This window comes from Canis lupus, chromosome 11 (genome assembly GCF_011100685.1).
Source record: "Canis lupus familiaris isolate Mischka breed German Shepherd chromosome 11, alternate assembly UU_Cfam_GSD_1.0, whole genome shotgun sequence".
Lineage (NCBI taxonomy): Eukaryota > Metazoa > Chordata > Mammalia > Carnivora > Canidae > Canis > Canis lupus.
The window spans coordinates 57161786-57178774 of NC_049232.1; the positions used below are offsets into that span (position 1 = coordinate 57161786).

Below are 16989 nucleotides of genomic sequence, written 5' to 3' on the forward strand. Positions count from 1 at the left end.
AAAGTCACCAAGTCATTTAATAAATATTTATCCAATGGCTGCTGGGCGTCAGGTGCTGTTCTACAGCAGTGGACACGTTGTGGAAGAGCAGCTCCTGCCCTCAGGCAGCTGACATGGTGTGAAGGAGAGAGAAAGTAAGCAAATGTATAATGCAGTGATGCCATTAGTGGGGGCAGGCGAGGGTTTTGTTTTTTAGCAGGGGAGGCAGTTAGAAGAGAATTGGGAGGAAAACATATTTGTTGCCAATTTGTTTTAAAGTGTAAGAACTTAGGAATATGTATACATAGTTTGGCTCATGTCATGATGACATCTAAAATGTATAAAGAAATAGAAAGGCCCAGGGAAAACTAGCATTCTGAGGGGAGACAAAATGTTCTTAGGACATTTTACATACTCAGCCTGGACTGGCAGTGAGGTAGAGTAAATAGCAGGTTCCATTCTTTTATGAAAACATCACATTGCTAATGTGGTAGGGCTGGTAGTCACTGAGGGTCTCACTTAATTCCCAAACAACTTATTTGAGGCCTGGGTTGTTGATGAAGTCTGACCTGCACAGCCATAGTATTGCCATATGCAAAATGGAGCCTCATTTAAGTAACTTCTGTTGATAATTTCAGCTCTAGATTCTCAGTCTAGATTACTCAGAGAAACTTATATCAGGCATTAGCTGTAGCCTCTTCTAACTGGTTAGTAAATATGGTATTGTCTTTGACTAGACATAAAGCCAGACTTTGGATGAATCAATTTATTCACATAGGCTGGAATAAAAAGCCTAAACAGGAAAAAAGATTCGTTATTTAAAGTCTTCCTCTATTTGGCCTGAATTTGATTAGAATGATCAATAAACATTTCCAGATTTTCTCCAGTGAACCACAAACCTGCTTATCCCAGAGATAGAGTGATATAGGGGACCCTAGAAGCAGAGAATGGGGATTTGATTCTTGCAATTTCAGATGGTTTTATAAAAAGTGCCAGACCAGGTGAGAAAGGATCTAAAATGTTTTGTTTTGTTTCTTTAAATCTTATGTTCAATAGAGGGGACACTTGGTTTGTCTTTTCCCCTAGCATTGGAGGCTAACCCACCAGTCACCCCCGAGTTACTGGTGGCTCACGCTGAATTCATTTTGGCTCCAGAATTTTGGAACGTGGGCCAGAATCAATGCAGGTGAAGCCCAGAGGGGCTGGCTGGAGTCTGGCATGCTGGGCCTGCTGGCTTTTCTCCTTGCTGGACTCCATCAGAGACAACTGCACATGCAGGGTAGGCAGGGTTTGCACCTCCCTGTGTGCAGGATGCATGAAATGTGAGCCCAGCAGGGACGGAGGCCTGCAGAGGATGCTGGGTGGAAGCTAAGCACTCTGGAGGGTTCTGAGCAAATATTGAAAGCAGAGAGATTATTGAGTTGTGAGCCATGGTTTCAGGGAGGTCAGTGCAGAAGGGAGCTATTAGGTCCCATTCCCAGGAAAAAGTTTATAACCTTTGGTCTTTTTATCTCCATTTACCATCCTATTTTAAGACAAAATAATGCTGAATCAGTGTCAAATTCTAGGCAGTAACATCATACCTGGTATGATTAGCAACATTTAGAATCATTGAGTGCAAGAATCCATCATATGGAACATTCGCCAGGATAGTTGATAGTCTGGGCCATAAAACACACCTTAACAAATTTAAAAGAATAGAAAACACACAATGTCTGCCGCCAAACCACAATGGAATTAAATTAGAAATCAGTAACAGAAAGACAGCTGAGTGCAAAGAGCCAGAAGGAATCTTAAAAATCAGGTAGCCAGTCACTTCCTTCTCCAGAAAAGTTAAGTAACTTGGCTAGGGCTGCATAGCAAGTCCATGCCAGAGCCTGGAGGAGGACCCCATAACCTGCAGCCTGGTCCAACATTCTTTTCTCTACCCCAGGTACCACTCGGGAGTTTCACAAGTAGTGCTGTCAGCTTTTTAAAGGGGGTTCTACTCTAATTTTCCTCCTATCCTTGGAGAGTATTTGGAAAGAGATGCACAGAAGAGAAAGTTTTTTTTTTTAAAAAGTTAAATAAAATCCCTTTCTCCACTCCCTTTCAGTTAGTAGTGTATGTGCTAAAAGGAGGTGGGGGGAATTATCGTGACACCAGGATCATGCCACCATCCTTGACCATCTGTGGGAAGGAGGACTGCTTGCTTCTCCCGGACTTTGCTCCCAAGAAGTCCCATCACATCACAGAAACATCCAGGACTTCATTGAATCCAGGCCCTGGGTGGAATTATTGAGAACAGAAGAGCCAGGACTGAACTGGACCTGATGTTACAGGATCCTAGAAAATCAGGGCTGAGAATTAGAAACCTTCCAATTCAACCCCTTTCCCCATTTTATAAATATGCAAGTGGTGGAACAGTGTTCATTCCATCATCATTATCAGTACCATCGCTGTCATCATTTGTTAAATATCCTTATGTTGGGCCCTTCAAATATATTATCATATATAATCCTTACAACAGAATCTTGAGGAGGGTATTATCCCCATTTTACAGAGGGGAAAACCGAGGTTCAGAAAAGTGAAGTAATATATCCCAGATAACTACAGGCAGAGCTCCATTATTTCACAAATTAGGGGCTAGGATTAGAGCAGCTGGTCTCCTTGTCTGATGGTGTCTTTTGTTATTTCATGATGCCTCGTGGGAAAGCATAAAGGGAGAAAAAAAGAGACCCAATTAAGACAAGTGCTTCATTTCCTCGTATCTAAGTAGTTCCTCAGTGAGCACCTGGTGTTTATTGGCTGTCCCTCCTCCAGCCAGATTAGGGCATTGTGACAAACTTAGGCGCTCCCCTGACTACTCTTTCACTAAACAATACTCAACAACAATTTATTGGGGGTCATTTATGCGCTAGTCACTGTGCTGCCGACAAAACATGGGACCAAATGAGTACACACACAGAGACCTCCAATTAGAGCAAAGCAAAATGCTTTAGTTTTAGTTTTAGAAAAAAAACTATTCCAAAGGCTACCAACTAGGAACATCAGACATATTACCAGCCAGGAAGTGCAAGAGTGGAAGTCACAGGGCCATGTTTAAGTTTTGGCTGGACCACTGTTAGTTGTGAACCTTGGGAAAGTCCCTTAGCCTTCCTGAGTCCCTCTGAGCTTCCTTTTTCTCATCTGTAAAATAAGGATTAAAATCCATACCCCGGGGGAACTGAGAGAAAGGACACAAACGCACTCAAGGCTGTGTTGTGTTAGGGCAAAGGAAATGATGCACATATTTACATGAGTATTTCTGCAGATCTCAAATCTCCGTGTTGTTGGTTGTGCCTTGATTATTATCTTGCTATATCAGTCTTTCTGCTGAAACCAAGAGGACTTTTTCCCCCAGTGACTCGAGCAAAACCCTGACTCTACCAAAATATCCAAGAGTAGAACAGGGGCTTTATTCCTACCTGTACCTTTCTTCTCCTGGGATCCTTTAGATCAGAGCCGTCCAATAGAATATTCTGCAGTGAGGGAACTGTTGCCCATCACACGTGGCTTTGGAGCCCTTGAAATACAGCCAGTGCGACTAAGAAACTGGACTTTATGTTTTATTTAATTTTCATTAATTTAAGTACCCACAAGTCCTGAGTCTGAGGGCACACGACTGCCTGGGTCCTGCTTAAGGAAACACCCTCCCGGGATCCCTGGGTGGCGCAGTGGTTTGGCGCCTGCCTTTGGCCCAGGGCGCGATCCTGGAGGAGACCCGGGATCGAATCCCATGTCGGGCTCCCAGTGCATGGAGCCTGCTTCTCCCTCTGCCTGTGTCTCTGCCCTCTCTCTCTCTCTCTCTCTCTCTCTCTGTGTGACTATCATAAAGAAATCAAAATTAAAAAAAAAAAAAAGGAAACACCCTCCCCTCCCCTGCCTGGTTTGTTTTTACCTCACAAAAGTCCACCTGCAGGAAGCAAAAATCATTCTCTTCTCCTGTTGATTAATTCTGTGGTTCCCAGACTCCAGTATGCATGAGAATCAGCTGGAGATCTTGATAAAGCAGTTTCTTGGGCCTACCCTCAGAGATTCCACTCCGGTAGGTCTGGGATGGGACCCAAGATGTTCATTCCTGGCACATTCCCAGGTGTTGCTGATGCTGCTGGCCCAAGGACTACACTTTGAGAACTGTGGCTTAATTAACATCTTAGAGACAGCTGTGCTGTAATGGAATCAGTAGACCCTGGCGGCCTGCTTGGACCCAAACCTCTGGGGTAATGGTTCTTCTCAGCAATAGCTGCTCTTTGGAATCACCTGGGGAGCCTTTGAAATTCTTGGTGACCAGTCCCCACTCCAGACCAGTTAAATTCGAATCTCTGTGTGTATGAGCTAGACACAGTGCTTTTTAAGCTTGATTTCCATCTTGCATCAAGATTAAAAACCACTGCACTAAAGAGACTTAGCCAGATTTCTTTTGTCTGTTAAGAGGTAACAGAATTTGCTGTTTACATCGTGAGAATCAGAAGAGACCAAATGCCAAAAAAAAAAAAAAAAAAGTTTCGGGCACTGACAGTCTTGCAAGAGCCAATTTGCAAATAATGTTGCCATCCCTGTTGAACTAAGATAATGCTGCTCTCTGTGGTTTGCATTCCAGTACTGTCCCACCGAACAGGCCGCTGCAGGCACCGATGCTGAGCACGTGCAACAGTTCTACAACCTCCTGACAGCCTCCATCGATGTGTCCAGAAGCTGGGCAGAAAAGATTCCCGGATTTACTGATCTCCCCAAAGAAGATCAGACATTACTTATAGAATCAGCCTTTTTGGAGCTGTTTGTTCTCAGACTTTCCATCAGGTAATTACTATGATTTTATCTTTTCTTTAGTTCTCCCCTTACTTCGAAGAAGTTGGAAACCTGCTGTGTTCATAATGGAGTCATCCATGAAGAGTTTGCTCAGGAAATGAAATAGGAAATATGGTCAGGCATTAATAAAAATGGGCAGTGGCTAAGAGCACTGGCCTGGAAGCCAGGACTCGTGGGTTCTAGTGTCAGTTCCAACATGAACTTGCTGTGAAACTCTGAGAAGGTCACTGGCTTCACCTGAAATTCACTTTCCTTTGTGCAATGAGGAGGTTAGATCTGTTGATCTCTGAAGCCCATTGCAGTTCCAACATTCTATGATTCTAGGAAGATTCTCTCATGGTGCATAAGGTATTTCCTGGCAGGCGAGTATTTATTTTGAACATTGCATTTACCTCATGGGTTTCTATTTAACAAGTTACTGTTCTAGTACGCCAGATGGGGCTCTAAAGAGTTCCCACAGCTTCTCAACCCCCAGTGTTTACTCCAAGCGAATAGCTTCTGGATCAAAAGATGTGCTTCAACCTATCCTACTCGGTGACACCAAAGACAAAGAGGCAGTGATTTTTCAAAAAGCTGGAACCTCAGATCTAAGCTTCTCTCTAAGCTTTTCATACTGTGTTACCAGAAGCTCTAGTGTAAAGTGCAGATTCCCGTGCCTGATTCCCAGCCATTTTGGTTTAGAACTATCTTGAAAGAAGTCCAGAAATCTGCCTTTTTAACTCATGCTCCAGTGATTCTGATGCCAGTGGCCTGAGGTCCAGGTTTTAAACTCTGAGGCTGAACCATGCTGTCTGTGTGTGCCTCTGTGGCAGGATCTGTAGGAGAGACAGAGGTGAAATTACAGCTAAGGAGTCAGTAATTAGCATAATTATAGCCAATCTGCTGTGCACAGGATCCAAGGCAGCAATGGGACTGTCCTCTATTAGGCAGGCAGCAAAGGATTAAGTAAGGAATAAGCTCCATGCAGGCAGGTGCCATCTATACACTTTTCACCAAGTTTTCTCCAGTGCCTGGCTCCAAGAATGGCACATACTTGGTTCTAAGGAAAGACTTGCTAAGTGAATGAATGAATAAAGCTACTCATCCAAGAAGTACAAATAAAGAGATATTAACTTGTTAATGCAGTAGGCCGAAAGAGAGAAATATGTAGCAAGGGACTTGAAAATTAAAGGAAAGGTAAGATTCAAGGAAGGACCATAGAGAATTCAGAACTAGCTACACCTAATACTGGTTGAGCTCCTCTTGTGTCCCAGGTAGTGTGCATGGGCTCTCAGAGCCTTCATTTAATTCCCACAGCAATCTTAGGAGGTAGTAATCAGAATTCCTGTTTTATAGATAAGGAAAAGGAGAGATGAAAGGAGTGCCCTCAGCCCCACAGCTAAGTGGTGATGTCTAGATGTTCCAGGACAGCTTCCATGAGAGAGAAACGAGATGATGATGGACATAATATGAACTATCAGGCAGTTTTAGAAATAGCCCTCCACAGATCCACTGTTGAAAGTACAGAGGGATACAAAAAAATGACTATTTTTTACTTGGGTCACTTTTTATTTTTGTGATTGACTTCTGGCAGTTGCAAGGACCGGGTGTTCTTGGAGTCTGCACAATGGAATTGTAGTGTCTAGTCTCAGGTCTTATCAGTTTTTGACATTTAAGAATAAGAGGGAGAAGTCCTGGCCAAGGAGCCCTGAAGAGAACAGAATCGTGTTCACCACAGAAAGAGGCGGCTGCCTGGGGTTTCACTTCCATACTTCCTGAGTGCCTCTCCTCTGTCTCCCATCCTTGGTGGGACAGTAACTGATTCTGGTAATAAGAGAGCAGGTGCTCCATCCCCAGCTCCCCAGAGCTGATGCTCACTGAGAAAGTTAGCACAGACAAGTGGCGGTGGTTGTTGATCCCAGGAGCACAGTCTTTTTTTTTTTTTTTTTAAGATTTTATTTATTTATTCATGAGAGACACAGAGAGAGAGAGAGGCAGAGACACAGGCAGAGGGAGAAGCAGGCTCCATGCAGGGAGCCTGACGTGGGACTCGATCCTGGGTCTCCAGGATCACGCCCTGGTCAGAAAGCAGGTACTAAACCACTGAGATACCCAGGGATCCCCCAGGAGCACAGTCTTGTTCATCAAGACGATCTGGGTAGAGGGCACCTGGATGGTTCTGTGGTTGAGTGCTGCCTTCGGCTCATGTCGTGATCCCAGGGTCCTGGGATCCAGTTCCACATCGGGCTCCCCACAGGGAGCCTGCTTCTCCCTCTGCCTGTGTCTCTGCCTCTCTCTCTGTTTCTCTCATGAATAAATAAATAAAATCTTTTTTAAAAAAAAGAGTATCTGGGCAAGTTCCATGACACCACACCGGGTTCTGAACACTGCCCAATGGCTGTTTAGGTACCTTTGTGTTCTGATGTTGGACAGATTGAATACACCTATTTGATGTGTCTCTGTCTTCCACCCCTGCCCCTCCCCCCCATGACTTTGTCTTGTAGGTCGAACACTGCTGAAGATAAGTTTGTGTTCTGCAATGGACTTGTCCTGCATCGACTTCAGTGCCTTCGTGGATTTGGGGAGTGGCTCGACTCCATTAAAGACTTTTCCTTAAGTTTGCAGAGCCTGAACCTTGATATCCAAGCCTTAGCATGCCTGTCAGCGCTGAGCATGATCACAGGTAAGCACCACCCCGGTCACTGAAGTGACTGTGTCCTCCTCCCTCTCCTCTCCTGTGTTAAAGGTGGATTCTGGCTTTGGCTGTGACACACACACACATCCCAGAAATTAAGGAAAACGACTGCTACTTTTCTAAAATCTGTTAAGTTTAACCTAGTTTAAACAAAGAAACATATTTTTTGCAACTTATTGTCATGAACCTTCAGGAAAAATCTAAATTTCCACAGAAGCTCGTTGCCAATTGGAGCACCTGCTTCAGGGTTATTTTTACATGAGGTTTTTGAAGGAAGTTTACCTTAAGCAGCCTGTTCCTATGAGGCAGAGGGGCGAGTTCTCCCCGCTCCCTAGTCCTTGGCAGGTGACCCAAAGTAAAAGCAAAACACTGCACATGTATAAAACATACCTTTACTTATTTGTTTAGGACTTGATTTAACAACTTTGGTTGGCAGAGAAGTGAGAAAAATGGATATTTGTAAAAAGCAAAAATGACTCAACAACTGTTTTTAAAAGTTAAGAACCAGAAGCATAAAACATATTCAATTAGTGTATTATGCGTTCCTCCACCTAGATGCCTCTCCCTTTCTATCTTTTGGGAGATAGAGGTTCCCAGGGCAGAATGAGAAAGAGAAAGGCACTCGGTTGAGAGAAACTGTGGCATCTCCCCAGGGCTGCCCTCAGGGCCCCAGGCCCCAGCTTCCTTTGCCCCCTCACACTTGCAGAGTTTCCTGCTCAGTCTCATCCTTCTCATCAGACTGGGACCTGGTGAGCCAGTGACAGCGGATGGAGGCTTCAGGAGAGGCTCATCCCACCTGGGGCTCACCTGCCCAGGGAGGAGGGCTCACTTCCTTTTCATCAGAGCCAAGCATGAGCTAGGCTGTTGGGACTAGGTTCAGATTTGCTACACTCTTAGCTGCAGAAAACATGTTTTTCAGGCAGGTGATGAACTTCTCAGAGGACCAAACAGATCCTTTGAGACCAGTGGGCCCTTTTTTCTCATGCATCAGAAATGGACATTACTTACATGTACCTTCTTGGGACATCTGTTAACTAAAGTGAGATGTATCTGAGGACCTTCAGAGGCTAGCCTGGGTCATCATTTAATGGTTTCCATGCAGGCAAAGAAAATGTATGGTAGGAATCAGACACTAGCATGTTCTTTCAGTATTCCAGGTGGGACCCCACTTCCTCCTGGGCTTTGGTCCTAGATAAGAAATTCCCTTCTTTTGATGGGGCCTGCCAGAGATTTCCACGGGAGCCATTAATAAAGCAAAAACAAGGCTACCTCCCAGAGTATGAATTCCATTGAGAGGGCTCTCCCATGGCTCACGGGAGCACCTGAAGTAAAGAGGCACGGTTCATGCACAAGTGTGACAGTCCCCACCTGGAGATATTGGGCAGCTCAGTGCAGAGAATATGGAAAAGGGATTAGGAGAAGGTGATATGAGTCCCACCTCTGCCTCCAGTCTGCTGTGTGTCCTGCCATTACAGTTGCTAAGCCCACCGTCCTTGATGTGGGGATTGCTCATAGAGAAGGCAGTTGGGCTTAGCAGAAACAGCATGGACTGCAGAATCCTGCACCCCCAGGTTGCAGTCTAGGGTCCTGGATTGAATAAGTGTGTGTTATTCAGCAATGCATCTCATTTCTCTGGACTGCAGTTACCCCATCTTAAAATGGGGATCCACAACACTTAGTCTGTGAGGCAGCAGTAAGGATTATGGGAAAGTAGGTTTGTGATGTAGCCAAAGTGGATTCAGAATAGGCACTCAGTCCGCGTGCATTCCCTCCTGGAATGTTAGTGACAGAGACCCCCTCAAAGTAGGCACATGCCTGTCCCTTCCCCTTGGAAGCCCCAGGGAGTCCAGAATCAAACTTGGTGGCATAAAGACACGGATGGGAGCTTTAGGAGGTATTATGTTTGGTGAATATATTCTTGGATGCTCGAGAAGCTCCAAGGAGGACATGATGTGGAAAAAATGAAGCTGCACTCACCAAGAGCAGGGGCACAGCAAGCCATATCCTTCATGGGGCAGTTCTACGTCCCACCAGCCTGTTGTCCTTGCTAGGGTTAATACCCACAGGAAAAACAAGCTCCTCTTCTCTCATTTCTGGACCTTGCAGTACTTTGTGATTTGCTCTTGGGAGGGGGGTGGAAATGTGCAAAAGCATCAGGAAATGGCATAAAAAGTGACGTCTGGAAAACAGCAGCATGCCTTGTTGCAGATACTAATTTCCATTTGAATATGGGCTCCCATGAAATCCCAACTTTGGAATAAGCTCCACTGATTATACAGACTGATGGCAAGACTGTGATCAGGTGGGCTAGTGGCATCACAAACCTCATCCCAAAATTGTCTGCTCCTAAACCCACAGGGAAGAACTCATGACAAGGAAATGAGCTGTTAGAAGTTTAACCAGTCTCTTTTCCAGGAAAATTATTAAGAATCTGGGCAGTATTAGAAGTTTCATACACAAGGCTTTTATTTTCTACTTCTTTTTTTCTGCTTCTTCTACTTCTCTCTAGGCCTCCTTGTGAAAAACTAGGTGATTAGGTGGGGCAGGAAATGGTTTCTTTCAGATCACTCTCCTTCTCCACAGTTGTGGTTGTCAAATGTTTTTAAGTCCCCAGTTTATCTGCCCTAACTGTCTTCTTTCACCGGTGCCCCATCCCTGACATGGGAGCAACAGAAATGCTTTGCTTCTGATGGGATACCAGGGAGGTGATGTGTGGTAACTTAATTATGTTTAATACATAAGAAGACCCCCAAACAGAAAGTTAGTGTAGAATTATGGTTTTATAAGTATCCATTCATTAAATAAATATTGAGGACCTAGTATAGGCCAGGCTTGGTGTCAGTCTCTCAAGATGCAAAGATAAGCCATCCATCAATTCTACTGTCAGAAAGGGTATGGCCTTCTAGGAAGTCATATGTGATTATGATACAATGAACTCAATGTGTGGTGGTTAGTGTCCAAGTCCTTAAAAGCAATAGATTCGGTGCAGGGGACGTCCGGATTACTGCTCACTTGTTTTTTTCAGAGAAAGGTGGAGGTGCTGGTCATGAATGGCTTCCCAAGGAGGTGGCATGTAGCCATGGGAAGATACAGAGGCAGGACATTCCAGATCAAGGAAATAGCATCACAAGGGCTTCAGCACCTGTAGGGAAAAGCAAGTGCAGTGGCATTGCATTGCACATGTGTTAAATCACACATATAATCTCGATAGAAAGAAGAACCAAAAGAGTGCAGGCTAAATACTCCAAGTGTGTCTATCCTGGAGTGAGCATGAGAGAGAAGACCTGAATCCACAGTGGGTCCTGAGCTTGGGCTCTCTGTTTCCAGTGGTTAGAGCTGCACTTTGAGGAAATTTAAAGCATTTCCAGGGAAAAGATTGATTCAATGCGATATTTATCTTATGGCCTGCTTTTATGCTCTAGCCTCAGAGTAAAATACCTCTCCCATATAGTGAAAAGGGAAATAAGATCAGGAAGGACGTTTTAGACCAGATGGTGGAAGGAATCTTGAGTGCCCAAATGCCATTTGGCATTGCTACACTAAAAGAATGTTCTCCATGGCTTTCTTTTCCCTCTCAGGTCTTCTGTCAAGTGAGAAAATGACTCCTTTCTCTTATCCCTGTAGTCTTTTTTCCTGATCTTATTGGAACATGAATTCTAAGGTTGAGGAGCAGGAAGGAAGGATGGACCAATGGGCAGAAAGCAATGAACAATGACATAGAAGAACCAGGCAGGTGGTTGGTCCTGCCATGCCCTCTACCACCTGTCTTCCCAGAGCTGCCCTGCTCATTCTAAATGGTTACCTGGTTACCCCTTTTTTATATCATATATAGCCATCAGCTACATTGCAGAAGAAAACTAAGGACAGTATCATTTTTTTTTTAAAGTAGAGATTATCTTGGGATTTGGAGATTGGAGATCTTCACTCTGCTACTGCCTGCCTATGTAGTCTTGGACTAATTCCTTATGCAATCTCTCTCTCTTTTTTTTTTCTTACACTCTCTGAATCTCAGTTTTCTCATTTTTCACAGAGATAATTATGTCTACTTGTAAATTTCCTATAAAGATTAAATGAGCTAATGTGTACTTTGAAGAGAAAAAGATATTAGACAAATCTTCATTATGATTATCCTAAATGTTATTTTCTTACCTCAGGAAGAGCTAACTATTCTCCTGAGAATCCATAACAATTTCCTGTGTCCCTACAATTCCACATACACATTATATTAAGTAATTTATTTGTGTCTCTTCTTTTCTAACTAGACTGTGGGTTTCTTTAAGGCCAGGGAGAGTCTTATTCATCTTTATAATTACTTTGGCATTTAAAAGTGTTTGGCACATGGCAAATATTGGTTAAATGAATGGGTTATAAATTTCGGGAAGTCTCCCAAATTAGGAAAATTAATTATTTTTAGCCTACCACTTTGTTATTAGAAAATAGTCTGAATTCCTGAGGACTACCGTATTTCAATTCAGATTAATTCAATAATATTTATTGAGCATCTGCTATGTGCCAGGCACACAATCCCTTATCCTCAAAGAGTTTGTGGTCTCCTTGGGGAGACAGACACATACTCTAATAAACCAAAGACAGACAGACTGGAAAGCATATTACAGCCTCAGCTCAGAGTGCCGACCAGCTCAGTGTCCCTGGGGACTGTCCAGCAATAAAGGATGTTCCATGTGCAATAAGAGGTAGCAGTGAGATGACTTCCCCAAGAAAGAAATGGAGCCCAGAGCAGAGCAGGAAGGTCCTGTCTGTTGGTTGGTGTTAGCTTTCCTCTTTGGCTGGAACTGTATTACTGTTGTCCTCGTGTTGGCCTGTGCCCTGAGACCTGCTCAAAAAGAGAAAGAATTGCTTTTCCTTATTGGATCTCCTGACAGCTACCCTCACCCTGTCCTCATCTCCGCTACTTGCCGTGAGAAAGAGAATCTGTTTCTTGTATGTGCCCAAGAGACAGAACTGGGAACTGTAAAATTCAGCTCAACATAAGAAAAACTTTGTAGTAGAAATGATTTGATTCTGGAACAAGCGGCATCGGGGAGTTAGGTGTACAGAGACTGGGTGACTGGTAGGTGCAGACTGGCTCAGGCATCTCGTGGGGACCAGGACTGGCTAGAGCAGAGCTTCCCTAGCTTTCATGTGCATCAACCCACGAAGCATCTTGTTAAATTGCACTTATGATGAGGCAGATCCAGGGCAGGGCCTGAAATTCTGCATTACTACCAAGCTGCCGGGTGATGTTGATGCTGCTGAGGTAGTGACGACGTCTGAACAGAAAGGAACAATGAAAGCTATTGGTAATTAGAATTCCAGGAAGTTAATAATTTTCAAATACCCTGTGCCAGGCACTGTGCCAAGGGCTTTACATGTGCTATTTTGTTTAATGTTGTCTAGTTAGTAGATCTGGAAGGACCTGGCATGGATTACAACAGAGATGGGAAGCAGATGGACAAGCCAAGAGCTATTGAAACAGTGTAGGTAGCAGTTACTGAAGACCTAGGCCAGAGGGATTGCAGGGAGGAGCTAGATGCAAGGAACATCACAGAGATGTTCACCAGTGTTCTTACAATGGATTAACTATGATGGCCAGGGAGGAAGAATTGTTAGACATGGTGTGGGAGCGATGGGGAGGACGGTGAAATCCTTAACAGGCAAATTCAGAGAAGCAGCCGATTTGAAGGGGGTATTAATGAGTTGAGCTGTAGACATAGAGGATACTTGCTAATATTTTTTAAGTAGTTACTATATGCGGGCATTGTCCCAAACACTTCACATGTGTCAACTCATTTACTTCTCCCCACAACCCAGGAGGCAGGTATCCTCATCAGCCCTGTTTTTACAAATGGGGAAACAGACCCAATAAGTGGCAGAGCTAGGTTTTACATCCAGGAAGTCTGACTCCAAAGCTTGTAATGTGGTAGGTTTTAGAGTTTGTGAATGTTGTCTACTGCTCATTAACTACCAACTTCTATATTTATTCTGAGCAGCTTATGTGTTTAGTATTCATTTAATCATATTTTACAGGTCATTGTTCCTCTGTGTACATATTCACTGAACAGATAGTTATTGGTGTCTCCTCTGTACTCAGGAGGTGTAATGATGGGCAAACACAGCCCACGCCCCTGTGGAGCTTACATTTAATGGAGAAGGCAGGCAAGAGTTAGATAGATATCTGATTCTAACCTGTTATATCCTTGAAAGGGAAAAAAAATAGAATGCCATAGGAGAGCATGATCTAACTGGGAGTATTACTCAGCCTTTAGAAATGACAAATACCCACCATTTGCTTCGACGTGGATGGAACTGGAGGGTATTATGCTGAATGAAGTAAGTCAATCGGAGAAGGACAATCATTATATGGTTTCATTCATTTGGGAATATAAATAATAGTGAAAGGGAATAGAGGGGAAGGGAGAAGAAATGGGTAGGAAATATCAGAAAGGGAGACAGAACGTGGAAGACTCCTAACTCTGGGAAACGAACTAGGGGTGGTGGAAGGGGAGGAGGGCGGAGGGTAGGGGTGACTGGGTGACGGGCACTGAGGGGGGCACTTGACTGGGTGAGCACTGGGTGTTATTCTGTATGTTGGCAAATTGAACACCAATAAAAAACAAATTTATTATTTAAAAAAATAAATAAATAAACTGGGAGTAAAAAGGAAAGTTGCCTTGAAGAAATATTTGATCCGTAATCTAAAGGACAAGTAGCTCTTAACGAGGTGAAAAGGGAAAAACATGAGCACAGATCTTAGTAGCTCTATTATTTCACTGGATCTCTCCCTCTTCCCACCCTCTTTGCTTTCTCCCATTCCTTCCCTTTCCCCCTCCCACTCTCCCTCCCTCCTCTCTCTCCACCTCCCACCTGCTTCCGTTCCTCTCTCAGCAGAGAGGTCTGTGGCATGGATAGCTAAAATTGCATAGGAATTCAGCAGTTTCTTTGGATACTAACACCACACAGGTCAGTGTTGTCCATCTGTTTTGTTCACTGCTCTTCCCCAATGGCTATAATATTGCTAGGCACAGAATGGGCACTTGGTACGTATTTGTTGAAAGAAGTAATTAATCAGTTAGTTAAATAGGTACACAGAAAGTCAGGAGTTATAGGGAGGCTGAAATCATCTCAGGATAAAGAAGAACATCCTAATATGACGTTCAAGGCATCCCAGTATAATAGAAACATGCCTGGACTTTGAGCAAAAGAAATTAGCCATTTGCTAATTTTGACTGTGCCTTCTTATCTATTAAGTAAAGATCATCTTTGTCCTACCTGATTCACAAGCATATTGAGAGAGTGTGATAAAATAATCTAAGTAGAAGAGTATAATATAAAGTGCTACTAAGTCTATTGTTATTTTCCAGTGGTCGGGCACTTTCTTTGTGACCTCTCATGGTAGGGATTCTTGTTTTGGGTGGGAGTGTGAACTAAATGATTCAAATCCTTTCCAACACATATGTTCTATGATTGTGACACGTAAATTCATTACTTAACCATTTCTATAAGATGCATTTTAAAGTTTTGGATACAGAAAGCTGAGTTAAATACTGACGTATTAGATAAAAATGATGTAGATCAAAGAGCAAGAAATGCCGAAGGGCTTGTTTTGTTTAATGGTGGACAAAGATCATACACTAAAATCTGTGTGTGATTCTCTAGGAAGGGGGAAATCCAAATGTCCAATTTCCCCCAGAATTGATGAGGTCTCTGTATATCAGCATTGCAACCATGTTTACCAGACACCGAAAAGAAAAGAAGTCCTTAAATGAAAACGTCAGTGATTGGGGTTTTAAGGAATTTCAGATTACTAGGAAGGTCCCAGCCACTTAGTGACTCCCTAGTGATTTGGAAATCTTGCTGGCTGCTGGCAGTAGTTTGCATGGAGACTGAATTTTATCTCAGCCCTTTTGAAAAAGTAAAGAAACCACAAATCCAGTAGCTGTTCAAAACAACAAAGAAGGTGCCTTTGGCTTCTAACAGGAGTGTCTCTGAATTCCTCAAGGAATTCCAGGCCTAGGGTTGATCCAGCTGGCAGGGAGGTATCGATCTCCACTTGAATTCACTGAATAAATAATGGTTGCCATAGTTATTGAGCAGTCACAACTGGTTGGAGAGCAGGGAAAACTCTGAGGCACCTTCTGTGAGTTTGGCCATGAGAAAGTCTAGTTATAAGGTTCTGTAATCAACCCCCTCCCCAAATCCAGCCAATACCATTCTCTGTTTCTTTATCCTGAAAACGAATATGGGATCTTGAATGCAACACAAGACATGGGCACTGAAAAGAAGGCACATGTTAAATCAATAGATTGGTTATTTTATTCTGGGAAAAAGCATCCCTCCCTAGGTTCGGAACCTAATTTGCCATAGCTCAGTATTAATAGACATTATTATCAGCAAGATGACTGTTTGAGCATGTTACAGCTACTAGAGAGACCAAATCCCAGGTTGTTTTATGTTAACAGTTTAATATACAAATACTGCTAACTTGGGAATTTTAAAAGAAAGAAAAGAGTTATCTGACAATCTCATAAATATTCTCACTTTTCTGTTTCTGTTCACCCTTCTTTATATGCAGAAATAAATTTTGCATAGATGTCATCCCAGCTTAGATGCCATTTTATATTCTGTTCTTTCTTTTATGCGATATATGTTTTTCCATGTTGCTTGACAGCCTTCATATCTGTCCTTTCTGATGCCTACATTTATGTGCATATACCATTTTTGACTTAATAGTTCCCTTTTCTTCCACCCCTTATCTTTTTCCCAGTTTTTTAAATAGATACTGCAACCCTAAATGTCTTCATGCATACAGTTTATTCTTCTGCTGAATTTTTCCTTCAGATAAATTCCCAAGAGTGGGATTACTTGGGCAGAGGCTATGAACATTTTACAGTTCTTGAAGTTTACTGCCAAACTTGCAGTCTGCTTTTCTGTTTTGGTGGCAGGGGCAAAGGGGAGAGGGAGGTGGAATAAGAGTTTAGAAGGAACACCGTTGCAGGCAAAATTTCCCTTGAAGGTCACTCCTGGGTGTGTCTTTTGAGACTAAACAGAGAGACTACGTATATAGTAAAGATAAACATAGAGGACAGGTTTGCACCTAGGCTGATTAGCTAATAGTTCCTGGGAAGCAAAATCATGCACTGCAAAGCTTGAGAAGTAGGGGACTTTGTTGCCTTTTGTTTGACCTGTGGTTGCCAACCATTTGCTGTTTGTCAGGCATTGTTGCAGGTGCTGACTGTACCATGCATGGAGCACTCTGCAGTTGGTAGAAAGTTGGTAGCATCATCTTAGTTGAGCCTGTCAATACCCATGGAAGTAGGTTTTATTATAACTATACTTCTTCTTTCAATGTTTTGTGTAGTATGTAGGGCACAAAGAAAAGAGGAACCTGGCAGGCTTAGCCCATAGAGTATGCAACTCTTGATCTCAGGGTTGTGAGTCTGAGCCCTACATTGGGTGTACAGATTCCTTAAAAATAAAATCTTGGGGAGAGGAGCTGGGTGGCTTAG

General features: G+C 43.2%; 1 protein-coding gene across 4 annotated transcripts in view; it reads left to right on the forward strand.

The window, feature by feature from the left end:
* The window catches only part of NR4A3 (nuclear receptor subfamily 4 group A member 3), a 40205-nt gene that overhangs the window by 17437 nt on the left and 5779 nt on the right, over nucleotides 1–16989 (forward strand). For all 4 annotated transcript variants that reach the window (XM_038552931.1, XM_038552928.1, XM_038552929.1 and 1 more), the window contains 2 exons: nucleotides 4601–4800; nucleotides 7293–7471. In XM_038552931.1, the coding sequence (XP_038408859.1) occupies nucleotides 4601–4800; nucleotides 7293–7471 (379 nt within the window). The remainder of the gene's footprint in view (nucleotides 1–4600; nucleotides 4801–7292; nucleotides 7472–16989) is intronic.